We start from the raw sequence: 18749 nt of genomic DNA on the forward strand, positions 1-18749 counted from the left end.
GAAGTGGATGGGCTACAGCAGCAGAAAACCACAAACATAAACTTGGTGGCTGGCTACTTTATTAGTTACAGGAGGTACCAATTAAAGTGACCATTGAGTGCAAGTCTTTAAACGTTAGTATGAACTTCTTTTAAAATTTAATATTTTGATAAGCGGCTCTGCTTAAACTTATTTTCTCTTTGCTTTGCTCAATGACTATTATCTTTTTACACATGGACAGTTGAACTATCCTTTAATTGAATGGATGGGAATTTTATACATGGTTTATTGTTTGTGTTTTTTCCCATGTAATTGTAGTATTGTTTTGCCGTCCAATAATTCTTTTCTGTGTGACATTTTAAAAGGTCAAGTCTTCAAAATTATCAATAACCGCGAAAGGTGTAGCCTATCTAGAGCATGGAGTAAAAAGGTCTATTAATAATTAAGTCCATGTTTTATAGCCTGACAGAGGTGCAAAACGTCCCCGTGGTGTTGATGAAGATGATGAAGATTTAAAAACATCGCACAAGCATGGCTCGGGTAAAAGAAGTTACCATGAAGAGAGTGGAAATATGGTTGATGATGAGGAAGAAGTAGGCAAGAAGAAAATACTTGATTTAATGGAAAATGATGAGGTAATATTTCTGACAAATCTTTCGTTCTCTTTTCTCGTGACTACTCAAATGCTGATTTTTATGATTTGTTCAGTAGGTTGAGGATAAAGTTTTTTTTAACAGCTTTTCTTTATCAAAGTAATGAAACATGGATTAATTGGCTAGTTATTTTTTTTATATGACTTGAAAAAATGGAACTGCATCTTGTCTTTTGGCCTTCTCTAACCGGAATAATAGTTTGTTAGTTTGTTACTTAGTCCTATGTTCCTAGGGATATTTTGTATTTTAATGTAAAGGCCTTACTAAATTAACTTTTCACCATTTAAGCTCTTTCCTTTTTGTTGTGTTTCCTTATATTTCATTCAAAGTGTATTTAATATATATTGTTGACTAATGCTCCATTTCAAACAGCTGATTCTTCAAATCTGTTCAGGGTCTGAAAAACATGCACTAGGTAACCAGAGTTGCAACAGAGGGATGTTACTGCACCTTGGAGCCGACAAACAGATGTTAAAGTGTTGCTATTGTTACTTACAAATCCTGATAGTTACATCCTATGCAACAATATCCACAAATTGAAACCTTTAGTGGTGCTGATTGAGGAGCCAACATGCTGGAGAAAGCTCACTTCCAGTTCATGGATGTAGGCTGTTGATTTTTCAGTGTTCATGTAAGGCAACCTGGAAGCTCATGTTTTAATTTACCATCAAATGTTGTCAAAATCAAGGTTTTGTACTGAAGCACCAGCCTGATTTTTTTTTTTTGTAATTTATTTTTTACTGAAGTTCATCATCAAACAAAATTTTCCATGAGATGTATTTAAGATGCTGTACATATATATCATATAGTCATATTTGTCACAAATCTCCACATAATATTTATTTGAGGTATACACTTACAGAAAGGAGAGGAAAGAAAGAACAATCAAAAGAAGAAAACTATGTACAAAGTTTACAACATATTCATTGACTTGTGAGAATAAAATCAGGTCTCTGGGGTGTTATGTAGTTAAACCTTTTTTCCCAGTATAAATCAAATTGTTCCAACTTATTAACAGATGTTGTTATCTTCTCCATTTTATAAATGTCCATTGTAATTTCCATCCATACATTTAAAGTTGGGCTCTCCTGTGATAACCATTTCCTAGTAAGGGCCTTTTTACCAGCCACCAGCAGTATATTCATTAAATATTTATCTCTCTTCAACCATTCTTGAGGTATATACCCAAAATATATGGTCTTACTTTCTAAGGGTATTTCACATTTAAAGATTCTTGTAGGGTATTATGTATCCCACTCCAATAGTCTTTGATAACGGGGCATTCCCAGAAAATATAATAATGGTTTGCATTTTGATTTCCACAATTTCTCCAGCAAACAGGGAGGTTACTATCATAATGGGATTTCTGAGAGAGTGTAATAAAATATCTAGCACCAGTCTAATTTTTTGTGCTGAAGTCTTTGGATTCATTCTTAAACCCACAGACTTTTGAATCATGCTGAAATTGCATGCATGCTCATTTTGAAGATTTCTTATCAGATGGCCGGGACATCTTAACTGTTTCCATTGGTATCTTTTTTAAAAAGAAGCTACATGTTTATAATAAAATGTGCCAATCAATAATGAAACAACTAAGTTATATTAATCACAGAAGTGAGAACTTCTATGATTGAGTATGATCATGCTTGTAACCTGCAGACATTTACAATAGTTTAACTTTGGCATTTATTATATTGGGGTTTTTATGTTATACCAAAAGGTTCATGGTAATGGCTCAGTTAGACAGAAAAACACAAACAATGATTACCTACTGAGAATTACAATGCTTTGTTTATTAAGAGAGAATAGTAAGCATTAAAACACTCATCTAGGCGTGCACAGGCCCCTTTCACTGCAGCACACCTCCCACTCTGCCTGATCCGCAGTGCCGTTTGCAGCAGCCCATCAGTGAAACACAAAATACTACAGTCAAGCACCAACCACTCGACTTTTGTACCTATATTCCACTGATATGAAATGCTGCAGTAAGTGGACAAATACATTGCTATCTGCTCCAATTACTGAACCAGGAAAACTTTATTCATCTAAACTTCATGTTCCCACGGATGTATTCTCACAGTTGTGCATTCTCACGGTGGCCGTATTCTCAGTCATAATCACAGCTATGCAGCTAGTCTGTTGCGTTAACGGCCATGGTGGTGGTGAAGATATTCAGTAGCAGAAAGACTAACCCTTTACAATACAGGTTTCCTGTCAATAAAAGCATAAAATTCTGCACTAGCCAGTTGTTAATTTATATCACGGAAGAGAATCATTGACAGAATACGAAAAGCTCTTCAAGAAAGCAGTATGATGTCTGCAACTTTAAAAATGAGATTCTACAAATGCTGAAAATCCAAAGTAACACACAGAAAGTGCTGGAAGAACTCAGCAGGTCAGGTACATCTATAGTGGGAATAATGGACTCTGGACTCTGTACTCCTGATGAAATGCCTTGGCCCAAAATGTCAACCATTTCTCCTCCATAGATGCTGCCTGATCTGCTGAGTGTTTTCAACTATATTTGTTTAGGCAACATAATGGTTTTTGTCCCAATTCTGAAGAACAAATTATCTTTGTATGCAGTCCTGGGCTTTAGTGCATCAAAATCCTGCTTTTTATTTTGCATTGTCTTAAAAATATTGTAATATTTGATAAGGCATAAGCAGCATCAGGGGAAAATGAAAGTGTTTAAAGTGCTTGCAATTTTAATTTTAGACCAGACTTTAGGCACCAAGTCTAACTTTTCTGGATTTTAATTATATTAAAATGTGCCAATCATGTTTTTTATGATGTGGACTATAAAGTTAATTACTTACTGCTTTAGTTGAGAAGAAAATGCCTTCATTATTGCTACTGGGGATCCTACTCCCTTAGTTGGTATTGCTAAGAGAATGAGCTTTTAACAAGCAGAATTAAATTATTTTTATTGGAATACTAAATCCAGAAGGGTACATTTGATACAGTATGCTCCACATGTATAATTTATAAGAAACTTCTGCAGTATTTGAAGAAATGTTTTCATCATGGAATGTGAAATATTTTGATGCCTAGAACAAGGTCCCAGCAGAGCTCGCTTCTCATGCAGTATTGATTGGTGCAGCAACTTTCGAAACTTGGGAGCAATTAAAAGAAAATTGCTCTGAAACTCAATGAAAAATAAGTTTTATCGAAGAAAGTAGAAAGAGCACAACATAAAAATATAGTCGACAACATAAACACCGTGCACAGAATTCATGCAATAGCTCTGGCACACACAATCTAATAACATTTTACAGGGCTCAATAAATAGCCATGGTGGTAGCTTTTGTACTTTTGTAGCAAAAGGCAGAATTTGAACTTAAAGAGTTTATGTTGCTAGAATCTGCTGAAAAATTAATGGAAATAAAATGCCAGTTGGACAATGTGACAGTGGCTTTGTAAAAGTAATTTAATTGTGGCTTAATGATTTCTATGAGATATTTTTAACATTCATCTTTGAAATGTGTCTTGTGGAATATTTTCACTTTGCAATTGCTTTCAATCTTAAGGGTATCTTTTGGAGTAAATTTGCAACAGATGTCAAAGTCATTTCATCATGTTGCTTTATGGCCTTTATTAGTTGAAAGTAGAGGATCCAATGCTCCATTTGTCAGATCTTTGATTCCTGTGCAGAAAATTCTCGCAAGATTTCTTGTATTTCTTGTGTGCCACGGTAGCATAGTGGTTAGCAAAATGCTGTTACAGCTTGGCACTTGCTAGAGTTTGCTACGCCCTTCCCGTGGGTTTTACCCAGGTGCTTTGGTTTTCTTCCACAGTCTAAAGATGTACCGGGTAGATTATTGGTCAATGTAAATTGTCTAGTGATTAGCTTAATGTTAATCGGGTTTGCTGGGATAGCATTGCTTGAAGGGCTGGAGGCCCTACTCTGTTGTATCGCTAAATAAAAACAAGTAGCTTCTAAATTTAAACATTTACTGACTTGTATTTCAGGTTTGTTGGAGTAAAACTCCGATAATCTGGCGCCCTCATGACTTTGGTGCTGGACCAGCCGGTTTTAAGACTAATTGACATTAGCCGATTCGTATTTATTTTAATTCAATTCTTTTCCATGATGAAAAGTGGAACCACACTAAGGTAGCAGGAAGTAGAGCCTGCCAAGTTGCAGTCCAGACTCCTGGGTCTAGTTCACACAAAATAATCTGCAGATGCTGGGGTCAAAGCAACACTCACAACACGCTGGAGGAACTCAGCGGGTCGGGCAGCATCCATGAAAACGATGAGTTGACGTTTCGGGCCGGAACCCTTCATCAGGACTGTAGGGGGAAGGGGCAGAGGCCCTATATAGAAGGTGGGGGGAGGGTGGGGAGGAGAAGGCTGGTAGGTTCCAGGTGAAAAACCAGTAAGGGGAAAGATGAAGGGGTGGGAGAGGGATGCAGGGAGGTGATAGGCAGGAAAGGTGAAGAAAGAATAGGGGAAAACACAATAGGTTGTAGAAGGAGGCGGGACCATGAGGGAGGTGGTAGGCAGCTGGGGGAGGGGGCAGAGTGACATAGGGATAGGGGAAGGGAGGGGGAGGGAATTACCAGAAGTTGGAGAACTCTATGGTCATGCCAAGGGGCTGGAGACTACCTAGACAGTATATGAGGTGTTGCTCCTCCAACCTGAATTTAGCCTCATTATGGCAGTAGAGGAGGCCATGTATGGACATATCTGAATGGGAGTGGGAAGCAGAGTTGAAGTGGGTGGCTACTGGGAGATCCTGTCTGTTTTGGCGGACGGAGCGGAGGTGCTGGACGAAGCGGTTCCCCAATCTGCGTCGGGTTTCACCGATGTAGAGGAGGCCGCACCGGGAGCACCGGATGCAATAGATGACCCCAACAGACTCAGAAGTGAAGTGTTGCTTCACTTGGAAGTACTGTTTGGGGCCCTGAATGGTGGCAAGAGAGGAGGTGTAGGGACAGGTGTAGCACTTGCGCTTACAGGGATGTGCCAGGTGGGAGATCCGTGGGGAGGGACGTGTGGACCAGGGAGTCGCGGAGGGACTGATCCCTGCGAAAGGTGGAGAGGGAAAGATGTGCTTAGTGGTGGGATCCTGTTGAAGGTGGCGGAAGTTGCGGAACATAATGTGTTGGATCTGGAGGCTGGTGGAGTGGTAGGTGAGGGCTCACCCGCATCTCCTCCATTTCTCACACTTCGGCTCTCACCTCATCCTCCCGCCACCACAACAGGGACAGAGTTCTCCTTGTCCTCACCTACCACCCCACCAGTCTCCGGATCCAACACATTATCCTCCGCAACTTCCGCCACCTTCAACAGTACCCCACCACTAAGCACATCTTTCCCTCTCCACCTTCCGCAGGGATCAGTCCCTCCGCGACTCCCTGGTCCACACGTCCCTCCCCACGGATCTCCCACCTGGCACTTATCCCTGTAAGCACAAGTGCTACACCTGTCCCTACACCTCCTCTCTTGCCACCATTCAGGGCCCCAAACAGTACTCCCAAGTGAGGCAACACTTCACTTGTGAGTCTGTTGGGGTCATCTATTGCAATCGGTGCTCCCGGTGTGGCCTCCTCTACATCGGTGAAACCCGACGCAGATTGGGGGACCGCTTCGTCGAGCACCTCCGCTCCGTCCGCCAAAACAGTCAGGATCTCCCAGTAGCCACCCACTTCAACTCTGCTTCCGACTCCCATTCAGATATGTCCATACATGGCCTCCTCTACTGCCATGATGAGGCTAAACTCAGGTTGGAGGAGCAACACCTCATATACCGTCTAGGTAGTCTCCAGCCCCTTGATATGAACATAGAATTCTCCAACTTCCGGTAATTCCCACCCCCTCCCTTCCCCTATCCCTATGTCACTCTGCCCCCTCCCCCAGCTGCCTACCACCTCCCTCATGGTCCTGCCTCCTTCTACTACCCATTGTGTTTTCCCCTATTCCTTCTTCACCTTTCCTGCCTATCCCCTCCCTGCTTCCCCTCCCCCACCCCTTTATCTTTTCCCTTACTGGTTTTTCACCTGGAACCTACCCTCCCCCCATCTTCTTTATAGGGCCTCTGCCCCTCCCCCCTACAGTCCTGACGAAGGGTTCCGCCCCGAAACGTCGACTCAGCGTTTCCACAGATGCTGCCCGACCTGCTGAAGTTCCTCCAGCGTGTTGTGAGTCCTGGTTCTAGTTGTACTGTCTGTCCTCATTGCAGGTCTCTGAGCAAACACTGGACTGACAAGTGGTCCAATTGCTGAAACACCAGGATTTCTGAATAATTAGATATCAGATTATCAAAATTTTGCTGTACTTTATGTTTTTAATCTGTATCTCAAAACATGAAAGTGGTAGTATTTCAACAAAGTGCCTCTGTAATTATTGGCAATCTGGAATCTCCACATTGACTTCTTTTGCATATTGGTTGTCAGTCTTTCTTTATATAAAGTGTATTTAATTCTATTGTATCTCTTTATTTTCATGTAAAAGCCTGCAAGAAAATAAATCTCAATGTAGTATATTGTAACATTGACTTTGACTGATTTTTTAAAAATTAAAACTTACTGAAAGGTGATTATTTTTACTAGATGTTCTCATCTTTGTCGTGTGCTGTTGTAGACTTGAGCATCATTTTGTAACCTAGTACTGTGACTTAGTATATAATGGTAATGCAATATAACCATTATCCTACAGGAGCACTATTTTATCATTTGGGGTTATATTACTTAGAATTTTCTTAGTATGCCACTGAGAAAAAACTGAGGCTGAGGGAGAAAAAACCAGAGGACATGGGTTAAGGGTGAAGGGGGAAAAGTTTAAAGGGAATTTTATGGGGGGCTTCTTCACACAGAGAGTGGTGGGAGTGTGGAATGTGCTGCCAGATGAAGTGGTAAGTGCGGACTCACTTTAACATCTAAAAACTTGGACAGGTACATGGATGAGAGGTGTATGGAAGGATATGGTCCAGGTGCAGGTCAGTGAGACGAGGCAGAAAAATGGTTCGGCACAGCCAAGAAGGGCCAGTTTCTGTGCTGTAATGTTCTGTGGTTCTATGTTTAATAATCTGAGTCTGCACTCAGTGGCCACTTTATTAGGTACACCTGTACACATGCCCCTTAATGCAAATATCTAATCAGCCAATTATGTGGCAGCAATTTAAGGCATAAAAGTATGTAGACATAGTCAGGAGGTTCAGTTGTTCAGACCAAACATCAGAATGGGGGAAGAAATGTGATCTAAATGATTTTAACTGTGGAATGATTGTTGGTGCCATATGGGGTGGTTTGAGTATCTCAGAAACTGCTGATCTGGGATTTCCATTCACAATAGTCTCTAGACTTTAGAGGATGGTGCAAAAAACAAATAAAATGTTCAGTGAGTGTCAGTTCTGTGGCAAAATTGCCTTGTTAATGAGAGAGGTTGGAGGAGAATGGCGACACTAGTTCAAGCTGACAGCAACTCAAGTAACTTCACATTAGAACAGCGGTGTGTGGAAGAGCATCTCGAACCTTGAACCTTGACGTGGATGGGCTACAGCAGCAGAAAACCACGAAAATCCTGTACCTAATACTGAGTGTATATTGAAAACCAAAATAAAATGCTGATGCTGGAAATAGGAAATAAAAACCAGTGTTGTAGATACTCAGCAGGTCAATGTCCTCCTTTGATGAAAGGCCATCAATGTGAAATATTAAATCTATTTTTCCTTCCACTGATACTACCCGACCTGTTGGGTATCTCGAGCACTTTTTGGTTGTGTTTAATGCTCTATTGCCCGATGAGTCTAGCTTTCGTTACCTTCTAGTAATTTGTTCTATTAATTTAATTGTAAAATTATGTTGCAGGTTATCCCATCAGTTTTTTTTTCCCTATTTCTCCATTTACTATTTTATTGGCCATCTGTGAAGTAGTTTCAATAAGGTGTTCTTTAGATGATAGGTGACATTGGGTTGCTCAGTTGTCCTTTGAGCATATTGGTCCCTTGAGCTATTAACCTTATGCCGTTAATGGATGGTATTAATTGGGAACTTCAAGGTATTAATATAATGACAATGAAGGAGTGATGAATTTAACCCAGGGTCAGGGTGGTATTGATTTGAAGCACAACTTGAAGGTGATTGTATTTCATCAGGTTGCTGGTCATGTCTCTTGTTGTTGAAATGACCCCATACAGTCACAATGCAGAAGTTAACGTACTTTAACCATGACACTGCTGGGGAGGTTTGATTGAGAATCCACTGCTGTGGGTACTGGCCATCTGACAAGTTTGTCCTATGTTGAGCTTCATTTCTGTTTGGGCTAATAGTTCACTATTTGAATGCTGACGAAATGATTCATGGTGATGCTGAGGGAATATTGTCAGCAAAAGGCACACTCCGAAGGCAGCCAGAAAACAAGCAAGAACAGAGTACAGTCGGCCCTCCTTATCCACGGGTTCCCCATGCACGGATTCAACCAACAGCAGATCAGGAACACCCGGAAGTTCTCTCTCCAGCACCCATTGTTTCAGCATGTACAGACCTTCTTTTTCTTGTCATTGTTCCCTAGACAATACAGTATAACAACTATTTACATAGCATTTACATTGTATTAGGAACTATAAATAATCTAGAGATGATTTAAAGTACAGGCAGTCTTTTAAGTCGGATTTGTACGTAAATTGGAACAGGTACATCTGGTATTATTTAGTTTCAATTAGTCAAACGTTTGTCTTAGTATATAGGATATTTTTACCTTTCTATGCAGTTAAAACACTTAAGAAACATATGTATTTCAATAATTAAACCACTGCGTTGCTTAGTAATAATTGTAGCTTTCATCGGGGCAGGGTCTTTCACATGCCCCATTATTCTCACTTTATCCTTTAAAATTGTCCCGATCGTTGACCAACTGTAGCCTAACGCTCTTCCAATGACTGATGGCGTTTCACCTCTTTCCGATCACTTTATTATTTCCACTTTATTTTCAATCGTGATCGTTTTCCATCAACGGAACTGAAACACTGCGGATTCAGCAGCAGCTCCCCCGAGTCCTAAAGTCCACGGCACTGAGACAGGTTAAATAAGGGACTGGAGCATCTGCGTTTTTTGGTATCTGTGGGGGTCCCGGAACCATAGATAGACATAGACATACTTTATTGATCCCGAGGGAAACTGAGTTTCGTTACAGCTGCACCAACCAAGAATAGAGCATAAGTATAGAAATACAAAAACCACAAACAATCAAACAACAATATGCAAACTCTGGCAGATGGAAATAAGTCCAGGACCAGCCTATTGGCTCAGGGTGTCTGATCCTCCACGGGAGGAGCTGCAAAGTTCGATGGTCACAGGCAGGAACAACCTCCGATGATGCCCAGTGTTGTATCTCGGTGGAATATGGCCGGAGTCCAACAGCAAAAAGTACAATATCCGGTCTACGAACACGTTCCTCGATCGTAATATGACCAGGATTGCACCATCCGTTGCTAACCAGAACAACAAGCTCCCAACTCCTTTACGCTTACCGCTCTCAGTGCACTTCCGGTCAGCCCGAATGGTCTGGAAGCCGTCAGTGGAAAAGTTTTGGTCGGGTATGTCCACGTGCAGTCCAAGTGGAGAACTCCTCTTCTCCATAAGTCTCTGTTGTCTCGACCCGGTCCTCTTTCCTCGCCTTTTTGATCCCCCTCTGCATCCCCTGTGTGTTTTCCTCCAGATTTCAACCAATCCCCCGCGGATAAGGAGGGCCGACTGTAGTATTTGGACTGAGACTTTGAGATTCTGCTGGATGAGACTAATGACAGGGAGGAGGGGCCTCTTCCCTGTCATGGGGCCAGAATACATTCAGAGCTGCCAGTAGGCCCGACGCTGGCCTCCTAGGCCTGAGTTGACGTAGTAGTGGTCGTAGTAGTGCCAGTAGGGGTGGCAGGTGACAGCTGAAGTCCCAGGGGAAAAAAAGTTTAAAAAATATCATGACCTGTTCAAAAGCATTTGTTAATATTATCATTGAGGATGCGTATTTTTAACATACTTGCACATACATTAAACTTAAAGTTGCCATAACCTATCACAATGATTCATCTTGAAGGCTGCAAACAACAGGAAGCAGCCTGCCAGAGCAGTGCTTGGCTGCCATGTTAAATCTTTGACATGTTTTGGGCCTCATGTTTATAGCTACAGGGAACACTGTCTCTCTTTGTGTTGCTACCAAATTCTTTTTCATTCCCTTCATTTTAAACAGCTCTCGTTCACAGATTGCAGGACCTTGTACTTTATTAGTTAAATGTTAGACCATAAGACCATAAGATAGAGAAGTAGAGTTAGACCATTTGTCCAATCGAGCCTGCTCTGCCATTTCATCATTGTTAATCTGCATTCCATCTCAGCCCCAATGTCCTGCCTTGCACCTGTATCCTTTCATGCCCTGACTAATTAAGAATCTATCAATCTCTGCCTTAAGTATACCCAATGACTTGGTCTCCGCAGAATTCCTCAGATTCACCACTCTCTGGCTAAAGAATTTTCTCCCCATCTCCATTCTAAAAGGATGTCGCTCTATTCTGAGGCTGTGTCGTCTGGTATTTCCTATGGTATTCCGACCATAGGAAACGTCCTCTCCACATCCAGTCTATCGAGGCCTTTCAACATTTGATAGGTTTCGATGAAGTCACCCCTCATTCTTCTGCATTCTAGTGAGTAGAGACCCAGAGCCATCAAATGCTCGTCATGAGGAGCCTTTCAATTCCAGAATCATTTTTGTGAATTTCCTTTGAACCCTCTCTGATGTCAGTGCATCCTTTCTTAGATCAGGGGCCGAAAGCTGCTCACAATACTTCAACGCAAACATGAGGAATTCTGCAGATGCTGGAAATTCAAGCAACACACATTAAAGTTGCTGGTGAACGCAGCAGGTCAGGCAGCATCTCTAGGAAGAGGTACAGTCGACGTTTCAGGCCGAGACCCTTCGTCAGGACTAACTGAAGAAAGAGTTAGTAAGAGATTTAAAAGTGGGAGGGGAAGGGGGAGATCCAAAATGATAGGAGAAGACAGGAGGGGGAGGGATGGAACCAAGAGCTGGACAGGTGATTGGCAAAAGGGATAAAAAAGGATCATGGGACAGGAGACCCAGGGAGAAGGAAAAGGGGGGGGGGACCCAGAGGATGGGCAAGGGGTATAGTCAGAGGGAGAAAAAGGAGAGAGAGAAAAAGAATGTGTGTATATAAATAAATAAATAACAGATGGGGTAGGAAGGGGAGGTGGGGCATTAGCGGAAGTTAGAGAAGTCAATGTTCATGCCATCAGGTTGGAGGCTACGGAATATAAGGTGTTGTACCTCCAACCTGAGTGTGGCTTCATCTTTACAGTAGAGGAGGCTGTGGATAGACATGTCAGAATGGGAATGGGACGTGGAATTAAAATGTGTGGCCACTGGGAGATCCTGCTTTCTCTGGCGGACAGAGCGTAGGTGTTCAGCCTTACCAGTGCATTATTGAGCCTCAACATTGCACCTTTTTATATTCCAATCCTTTGGAAATGAATGCTAACTTGCTCACTACTGTCTCAACCTGCAAATTAACTTTTAGGGAATCCTGCACAAGGACTCCCGAGTCCCTTTACACTTTAGATTTTTGAACTTTCTCTCCAGTTAGAAAATAGTCTACGCCATTATTTCTTCTACCACAGTGCAAGACCGTCCACTTACTGATACTGTGTTCCATCTGCCACTTCTTTGCCCATTCTCCTAATCTGTCTGAGTCTTTTGTAGCCTCAAAAGTACCTGCCCTTCCACCTATTTTCTTATCATCTGCAAACTTAGCCACAAAGCAGTCAATTCTGTCATCTGAATCATTGGCATATAATGTAAAAAGTTGTCTCATCACTAGTCACTGACAGCCAACCAGAAAAGGCTCCCGCAAACTTGACTACAAAGCATTCAATTCCGTCATCTAAATCATTGCATATAATGTAAAAAGAAGTGGTCCCAACACAGACCACTGTGGAACATCACTAGTCACTGGGAGCCAGCCAGAAGAGGCTCCCTTTGTAAAAGTTACTGGTGAACACAGCAGGCCAGGCAGCATCTCTAGGAAGAGGTACAGTCGACGTTTCAGGCCGAGACCCTTTGTCAGGACTAACTGAAAGAAGACCTAGTAAGAGATTTGAAAGGGGGAGGGGGGGGGATCCAAAATGATAGGAGATGACAGGGGGAGGGATGGAGCCAAGAGCTGGACAGTTGACTGGCAAAAGGGATATAAGAGGATCATGGGACCGGAGGCCTATGGAGAAAGAAAGGGGGAAGGGGGAAGCCCTCTGATCTGGGCCAACAGTTACGTGCCGGGCGGCACCTAATTAATTAGCATGTTTATTTCAGCTTTTTTCTTAAAGATGTGCTGTGTGCCTCCCGGCTACCGCTGCACCCCTGCATTCTCCGCGAATCGGTATCTGTCCGCGGCCCGGGGGTTGGGGTGGTGGGACACTGGGGTGTCATCTCATCATTGTCTGTTTCCATTAGGGCAGGCAGCTCATCTTCTCCTATAACTAAACACAAAATAATCTGCAGATGCTGGGATCAAAGCAACACTCACAACACGCTGGAGGAACTCAGCAGGTCGGGCAGCATCCGTGGAAACAATGAGTCACGTTTCGGGCCGGAACCCTTCGTCAGGACTGAAGAGGGAAGGGGTAGAGGCCCCATAAAGAAGGTCCAGCACCTGGCCACGTGGTGTGCCGACAACAGCCTGGCTCTTAACACCCCAGAAGACCAAAGAGATCATTGTGGATCTCAGGCATGCTAGGAGCCAGACTCACGTCCCCATCTACATCAAAGGAGCTGTAGTGGAGCGTGTATCAAGCTTCAAATTCCTTGGTGTCCACATTTCCGAGGATCTCACCTGGTCCCTGAACTCCTCCATCCTGATCAAAAAGGCGCAACAGCGCCTTTATTTCCTGCGGAGCATCAAGAAAGCTCACCTCTGTCCCAGGATACTGAAGGACTTTTACCGCTGTACCATTGAGAGCATACTCACCAACCGCATCTCAGTGTGGTATGGCAATTGTACCGTATCGCACCGCAAAGCACTCCAGCGTGCGGTGAAGACTGCCCAGCGGATTATCGGCACCCAATTGCCCACCATTGAGAATATCTACCATAAACGCTGCCTGGGCAGGGCGAAAAGCATTATCAGGGATGCATTTCACCCTAACCATGGACTTTTTACTCTCCTCCCATCCGGTAGGCACTACAGGAGCCTCTGCTCCCACACCAGCAGGCACAGGAAGAGCTTCTTCCCTGAGGCTGTGACCCTGCTGAACCCCACATCACAGTACTAAGCAGTATTGCATCCATATTGTACTGTCTCAGTACTTCTATATTTGTGTGCTGTAGCACTTACTTTTTATTCGCAGTTATTTTGTAAATAACACTATTCTTTGCATTTCTGGTTAGGTGCTAACTGCATTTCATTGGCTTTGTATCTGTACTCAGCACAACTGACAATAAAGTTGAATCTAATATAATTTTTTTGGTTTTTTGCACCATTCTTCATGAACTTTAGAGATTATTGTGTGTGAACATTACAAGAGTTCAGCTTCTAAGATGCTCAAACCACCCTGTGTGGCACCAGCAATCATTCCATGTTCAAAGTCACTTTGATCTCATTTCTTCCCCATTCTGATGTTTGGCTTGAAAACAATTGCTCCTCTTGACCACGTCTGCATGCTTTTATGCGTTGAGTTGCTGCCACATGATTGACTGGTTAGATATTTGTATTAATGAGCTGGTGTACAGGAGGTGCCTAATAAAGTGCCACTGTGTGTATGTTATGAATTATTATTATAAACCCCTTTAAAATGGTGGAAAGAGCTCTGCAGTCTCACTACTCAAATAATTTCAGACACTTCATCACTGAACCAAAAATGAATGCTGGAGTGCTTTCTGTAAGTGTATAGCTGCACTTTTCTTTGACTCACCAAAGTTCACACTTTGCTACATACTGTAATTTAGCGGAGCCCACAGCTTTTTATTCCCAGGTTTCACAATTCTAAATTAGCTGTGTAATATCAGTTAACGACTTGACATTGGCTGTCCAGTTAATTAAGATATTGACAGAAAGCTTGTTTATCACTTGTTCCTATGTTTTTTTAAACCTGATTAAATTCTTTATAGAGATTACATTGATTGGGCACCATCTTCTTTGGTAAAAAAAAATGCTCTTTGCAAAATACAAGGAGAGATCCTCAGTTTGTCTTCCTTTTATGGTTATAGCTAGTGACCCAGGCTCAATTCCTGCTGCGGTCTGTAGAGAGTTTGTATGTTCTCCCCGTGACTGTGTGAATTCCCTTTGGAAGCCTCGGTTTTCTCTCACATCCAAAAACATACAAGTTAGTAGATTATGCAAACACAAGGAAATCTGCAGATGCTGGAATTTCAAGCAAAACACATAAAAGTTGTTGGTGAACGCAGCCGGCCAGGCAGCATCTCTAGGAAGAGGTACAGTCGACGTTTCGGGCCAAGACCCTTCGTCAGGACTAACTGAAAGAAGAGCTAGTAAGAGATTGGAAAGTTGGAGAGGGAGGAGGAAGATCCAAAATGATAGCGGAAGACAGGAGGGGGAGGGATAGGAGCCAAGAGCTGGACAGGTGATTGGCAAAAGGGATAGTAGAGGATTATGGGACAGGTGGCCCAGGAAGAAAGAAAAGGGGGAGGGAGGAAGCCCAGAGGATGGGCAAGGGGTGTAGTGAGAGGGACAGAGGGAGAAAAAGGAGAGAGGGAAAAGGAATGTGTGTATATAAATAAATAAATAATGGGTAGGGTATGAGGGGGAGGTGGGACATTAGCGGAAATTTGAGAAGTCAATTTTCATGCCATCAGGTTGGAGGCTACCCAGACAGAATATAAGTTGTTGTTCCTCCAGCCTGAGTGTGGCTTCATCTTTACAGTAGAGGAGGCTGTGGATAGACATATCAGAATAGGAATGGGACGTGGAATTAAAATGTGTGGCCACTGGGAGATCCTGCTTTCTCTGGCGGACAGAGCGTATGTGTTCAGCGAAATGATCTCCCAGTCTGCACCAGGTCTCGCCAATATATAGAAGGCCACGTTGGGAGCACCGGACACAGTATATCACCCCAGCCGACTCACAGGTGACATGTTGCCTCACCTGGAAGGGCTGTCTTGGGTCCCTGAATGGTAGTGAGGGAGGAAATGTAACGGCATGTGTAGCACTTGTTCCACTTACAAGGATGAGTGTCAGAAAGGAGATTGGATGTGGGGGACGAATGGACAAGGGACTCGCGTAGGGAGCAATCCCTGCGGAAAGCAGAGAAAGGAGGGAGGGAAGGATGTGCTTAGTGGTGGGATCTCGTTGGAGGTGGCGGAAGTTACGGAGAATAACATGTTGGATCCGGAAGCTGGTGGGGTGGTAGGTGAGGACCAAGGGAACCCTATTCCTAGTGGGGTGGCGGGAGGATGGAGTGAGAGCAGATGTGCGTGAAGTGGCGGAGATGCGTCTGAGAGTAGAGTTGATGGTGGAGGAAGGGAAGCCCCTTTCTTTAAAACAGGAGGAGTTAGGCACATGGTGTAATTAGGTGGCATGGGGTTGTTGGGCTGGAAAGATCTGTTAATGTGCAGTATTTCTAAAATAAGAAAGCAGTCCGAGCAGGAGTGTTTGGAGGTGAAGAAAGACGAAAATGAAGAAGGGGAGCACAATGCCTCCCTGCACCCAAATGTCAGATATTGGCACTGCAAGAGGGGCCAAAAGAGATAAGAGAGACTTTAAAGAAATGGAAGATATAGAAAGGAAGATGCCTTCAAGTGCTTGTTGTTGGCAGTCAACCAGGAGGCACCTGCAGTCTATTGTGAGTGTTCACCAGGAGTAATTCCATGCTGATGATATCCTGGCGGGCTAGGCATTAGGAAGGAGTTATTTAAAGCTGGTGAGAATGCTCTTTGAAATATTCAGTATATGCTCAGGGTTACCAACCAGACTAACTTTAGGAAATGACAAAGAAAATGAAGGTATCCAACAGCTTGAAGTTATGGAGAACCTCGAGGATGTTACTTTCAGTTCTTTGTAAGGGCTCACTGTCAGTCTGATCACACTGTGACTGAGCTAGGTAGCAATTTCCCCAAAGGCAGAAGTGGAGAACGTCCCATCTCTTAGTTTCTATGTGTAGTTCCCAGCTGATCCAAGTCGAATTCTTGTCTCTATCACTTGGATTAGGCTAGTGCTCTTTAAGAATTGAAATGCTGTAAAGTAGTAACTTTCTGTGGTTATTGAAGAAGAGTGTCACTTAAAGGCAACATTCTTTTCTCATTTGGAATGTAAAGTTCTGCCAATGAACAACTTTCTTCTTAGCAGTGTCATGTACTCCTCTCCTGACCTAATCTCCCGGAGCAAATAACGATTCCCTAGGCTTAGGCACTTTGGCATCAGGATGGAGTCTTGCCCGGAATAATCCGAGAGTTGATTACTGGATAGGAACTAAAGGAAACTGCACGAGGACAGCAGTGAGTCACAATTTACATGTGTGTTGAAGTTATGGTGTAGTCTGGGTTGCCTTGTGTGCCCAGTCCCCAGGGAGGTCACCTGTTAATAAGCAAGATTTATCGAGGGTCTCGTGCAACCAGGAAACCCATTCCTTGCAGCTGGGCTATGGCATTGTGTGCCAGAAATTGATTGAAGCCAGTCTATCATAGGAAACTCCTGTTCTTCCAAGAGAATGAACAGCTACAGTATTCATTGCGTACTGATGCTGAGCTGTCAAAGTAACCAGGGATGTTACGGTGCGAAGCAGAGTTGGATTGATGCTTGCTAAATTGGTGTAAGCTAATTGTGGGTAATTGGGAATTCATAGTTGTTGTTATAATCAGATCATCCATGATCTCAGTGAATTTGGAAACAGAATGCAGGGGTCAAGTGATATGCTCCCAACTCCTGATTCGTATGTGTATGTGACCGTGGAGAATGTGAACAGCTTCCCAAATACCAGGAATTATCAGAATCAGATTTATTATCACTGGCATGTGTATTGAAATTTGTTAACTTAGCAGCAGCAGTTTAATGCAATACATAATATAGAAGAAGAAATAATAAAATAAATCAATTGCAGAATACATATAATGAATAGATTAAAGTCATGCACAAACAGAAATAATATATATTAAAAAAAAGTGAGGTAGTGTTCACGGGATCAATTGTCCATTTCGGAATCGGAGGGCAGAGGGAAATAAGCTGTTCCTGAATCACTGAGTGTGTGCCTTCAGGCTTCTGTACCTCCTACCTGATGGTAACAGTGAGAAAAGGGCATGCCCTGGGTGCTGGGGTCCTGAATAATGGACGCTACCTTTCCTGGACACTGCTCCTTGAAGATATCCTGGGTACTTTGTAGGCCAGTACCCAAGATGGAGCCAACTAAACTCACGACCCTCTGCAGCCTCCCCACTCCTTCTCAGGGAAGGCAAATTAAGTGATGCCATTCAGTTGGTTCCATATTTAATGCTTTTTTTCTCACCTTTGCCTTTGTCCTCTTATGGGTCTTTCGCTTATGGTTCTTCAGGTATCTCTGCCTCAGTCAAAGGCTTTCCTAGTGAAAGATCTCACCCCCAGAACATTGAATGTTTATTCTCATCCGTAGAAGCTGTCTGACCTCCATCATTTTTGTGTGTTGCTCTGGATTTCAAGCTTCTGCAGAATCTCGTGTTTATGAAAGGCTGTGTTCTCCTATTGTACAGTATACGTTTGGCGATGTCTCTTAGGATTAATTATAGGGAGGGGTTAGAAAGGTTGGCTGTTTAGTTGATAACAGGGTAAGGACTCATAAGACATAGGAGCAAAATTAGGCCATTCACCTTATCGAGTCTTCTCTGCCATTTCATCCTGGCTGATCCTGGATCCCATTCAAACCCATACACACTCTCACCATATCCCTTGATGCCCCAACCAATCAGGAATCTATCAACTTCCGCTTTAAATATACCCGCGGACTTGGCCTCCACCACAGTCTGTGGCAGAGCATTCCACGGGTTCACCACTCTGTAGCTAAAAAGAATCCTCCTTACGTCTGTTCTAAAAGGTTGTCCCTCAATTTTGAGGCCTCCAATTCTGGATACCTCCACCAGAGGAAGCATCCTCTCCATTTCCACCTTATCAAGTCCTTTCAACATTCGGTA

General features: G+C 43.0%; 1 protein-coding gene across 1 annotated transcript in view; it reads left to right on the forward strand.

Moving 5' to 3' along the window:
* The window catches only part of ctnnbl1 (catenin, beta like 1), a 255909-nt gene that overhangs the window by 22086 nt on the left and 215074 nt on the right, over positions 1-18749 (forward strand). The window contains exon 2 of the mRNA XM_072280851.1: positions 441-614. Coding sequence (XP_072136952.1) covers positions 441-614 — 174 coding nt within the window. The remainder of the gene's footprint in view (positions 1-440; positions 615-18749) is intronic.

Source organism: Mobula birostris, chromosome 2, assembly GCF_030028105.1.
Source record: "Mobula birostris isolate sMobBir1 chromosome 2, sMobBir1.hap1, whole genome shotgun sequence".
Taxonomy (NCBI): Eukaryota; Metazoa; Chordata; class Chondrichthyes; order Myliobatiformes; family Myliobatidae; genus Mobula; species Mobula birostris.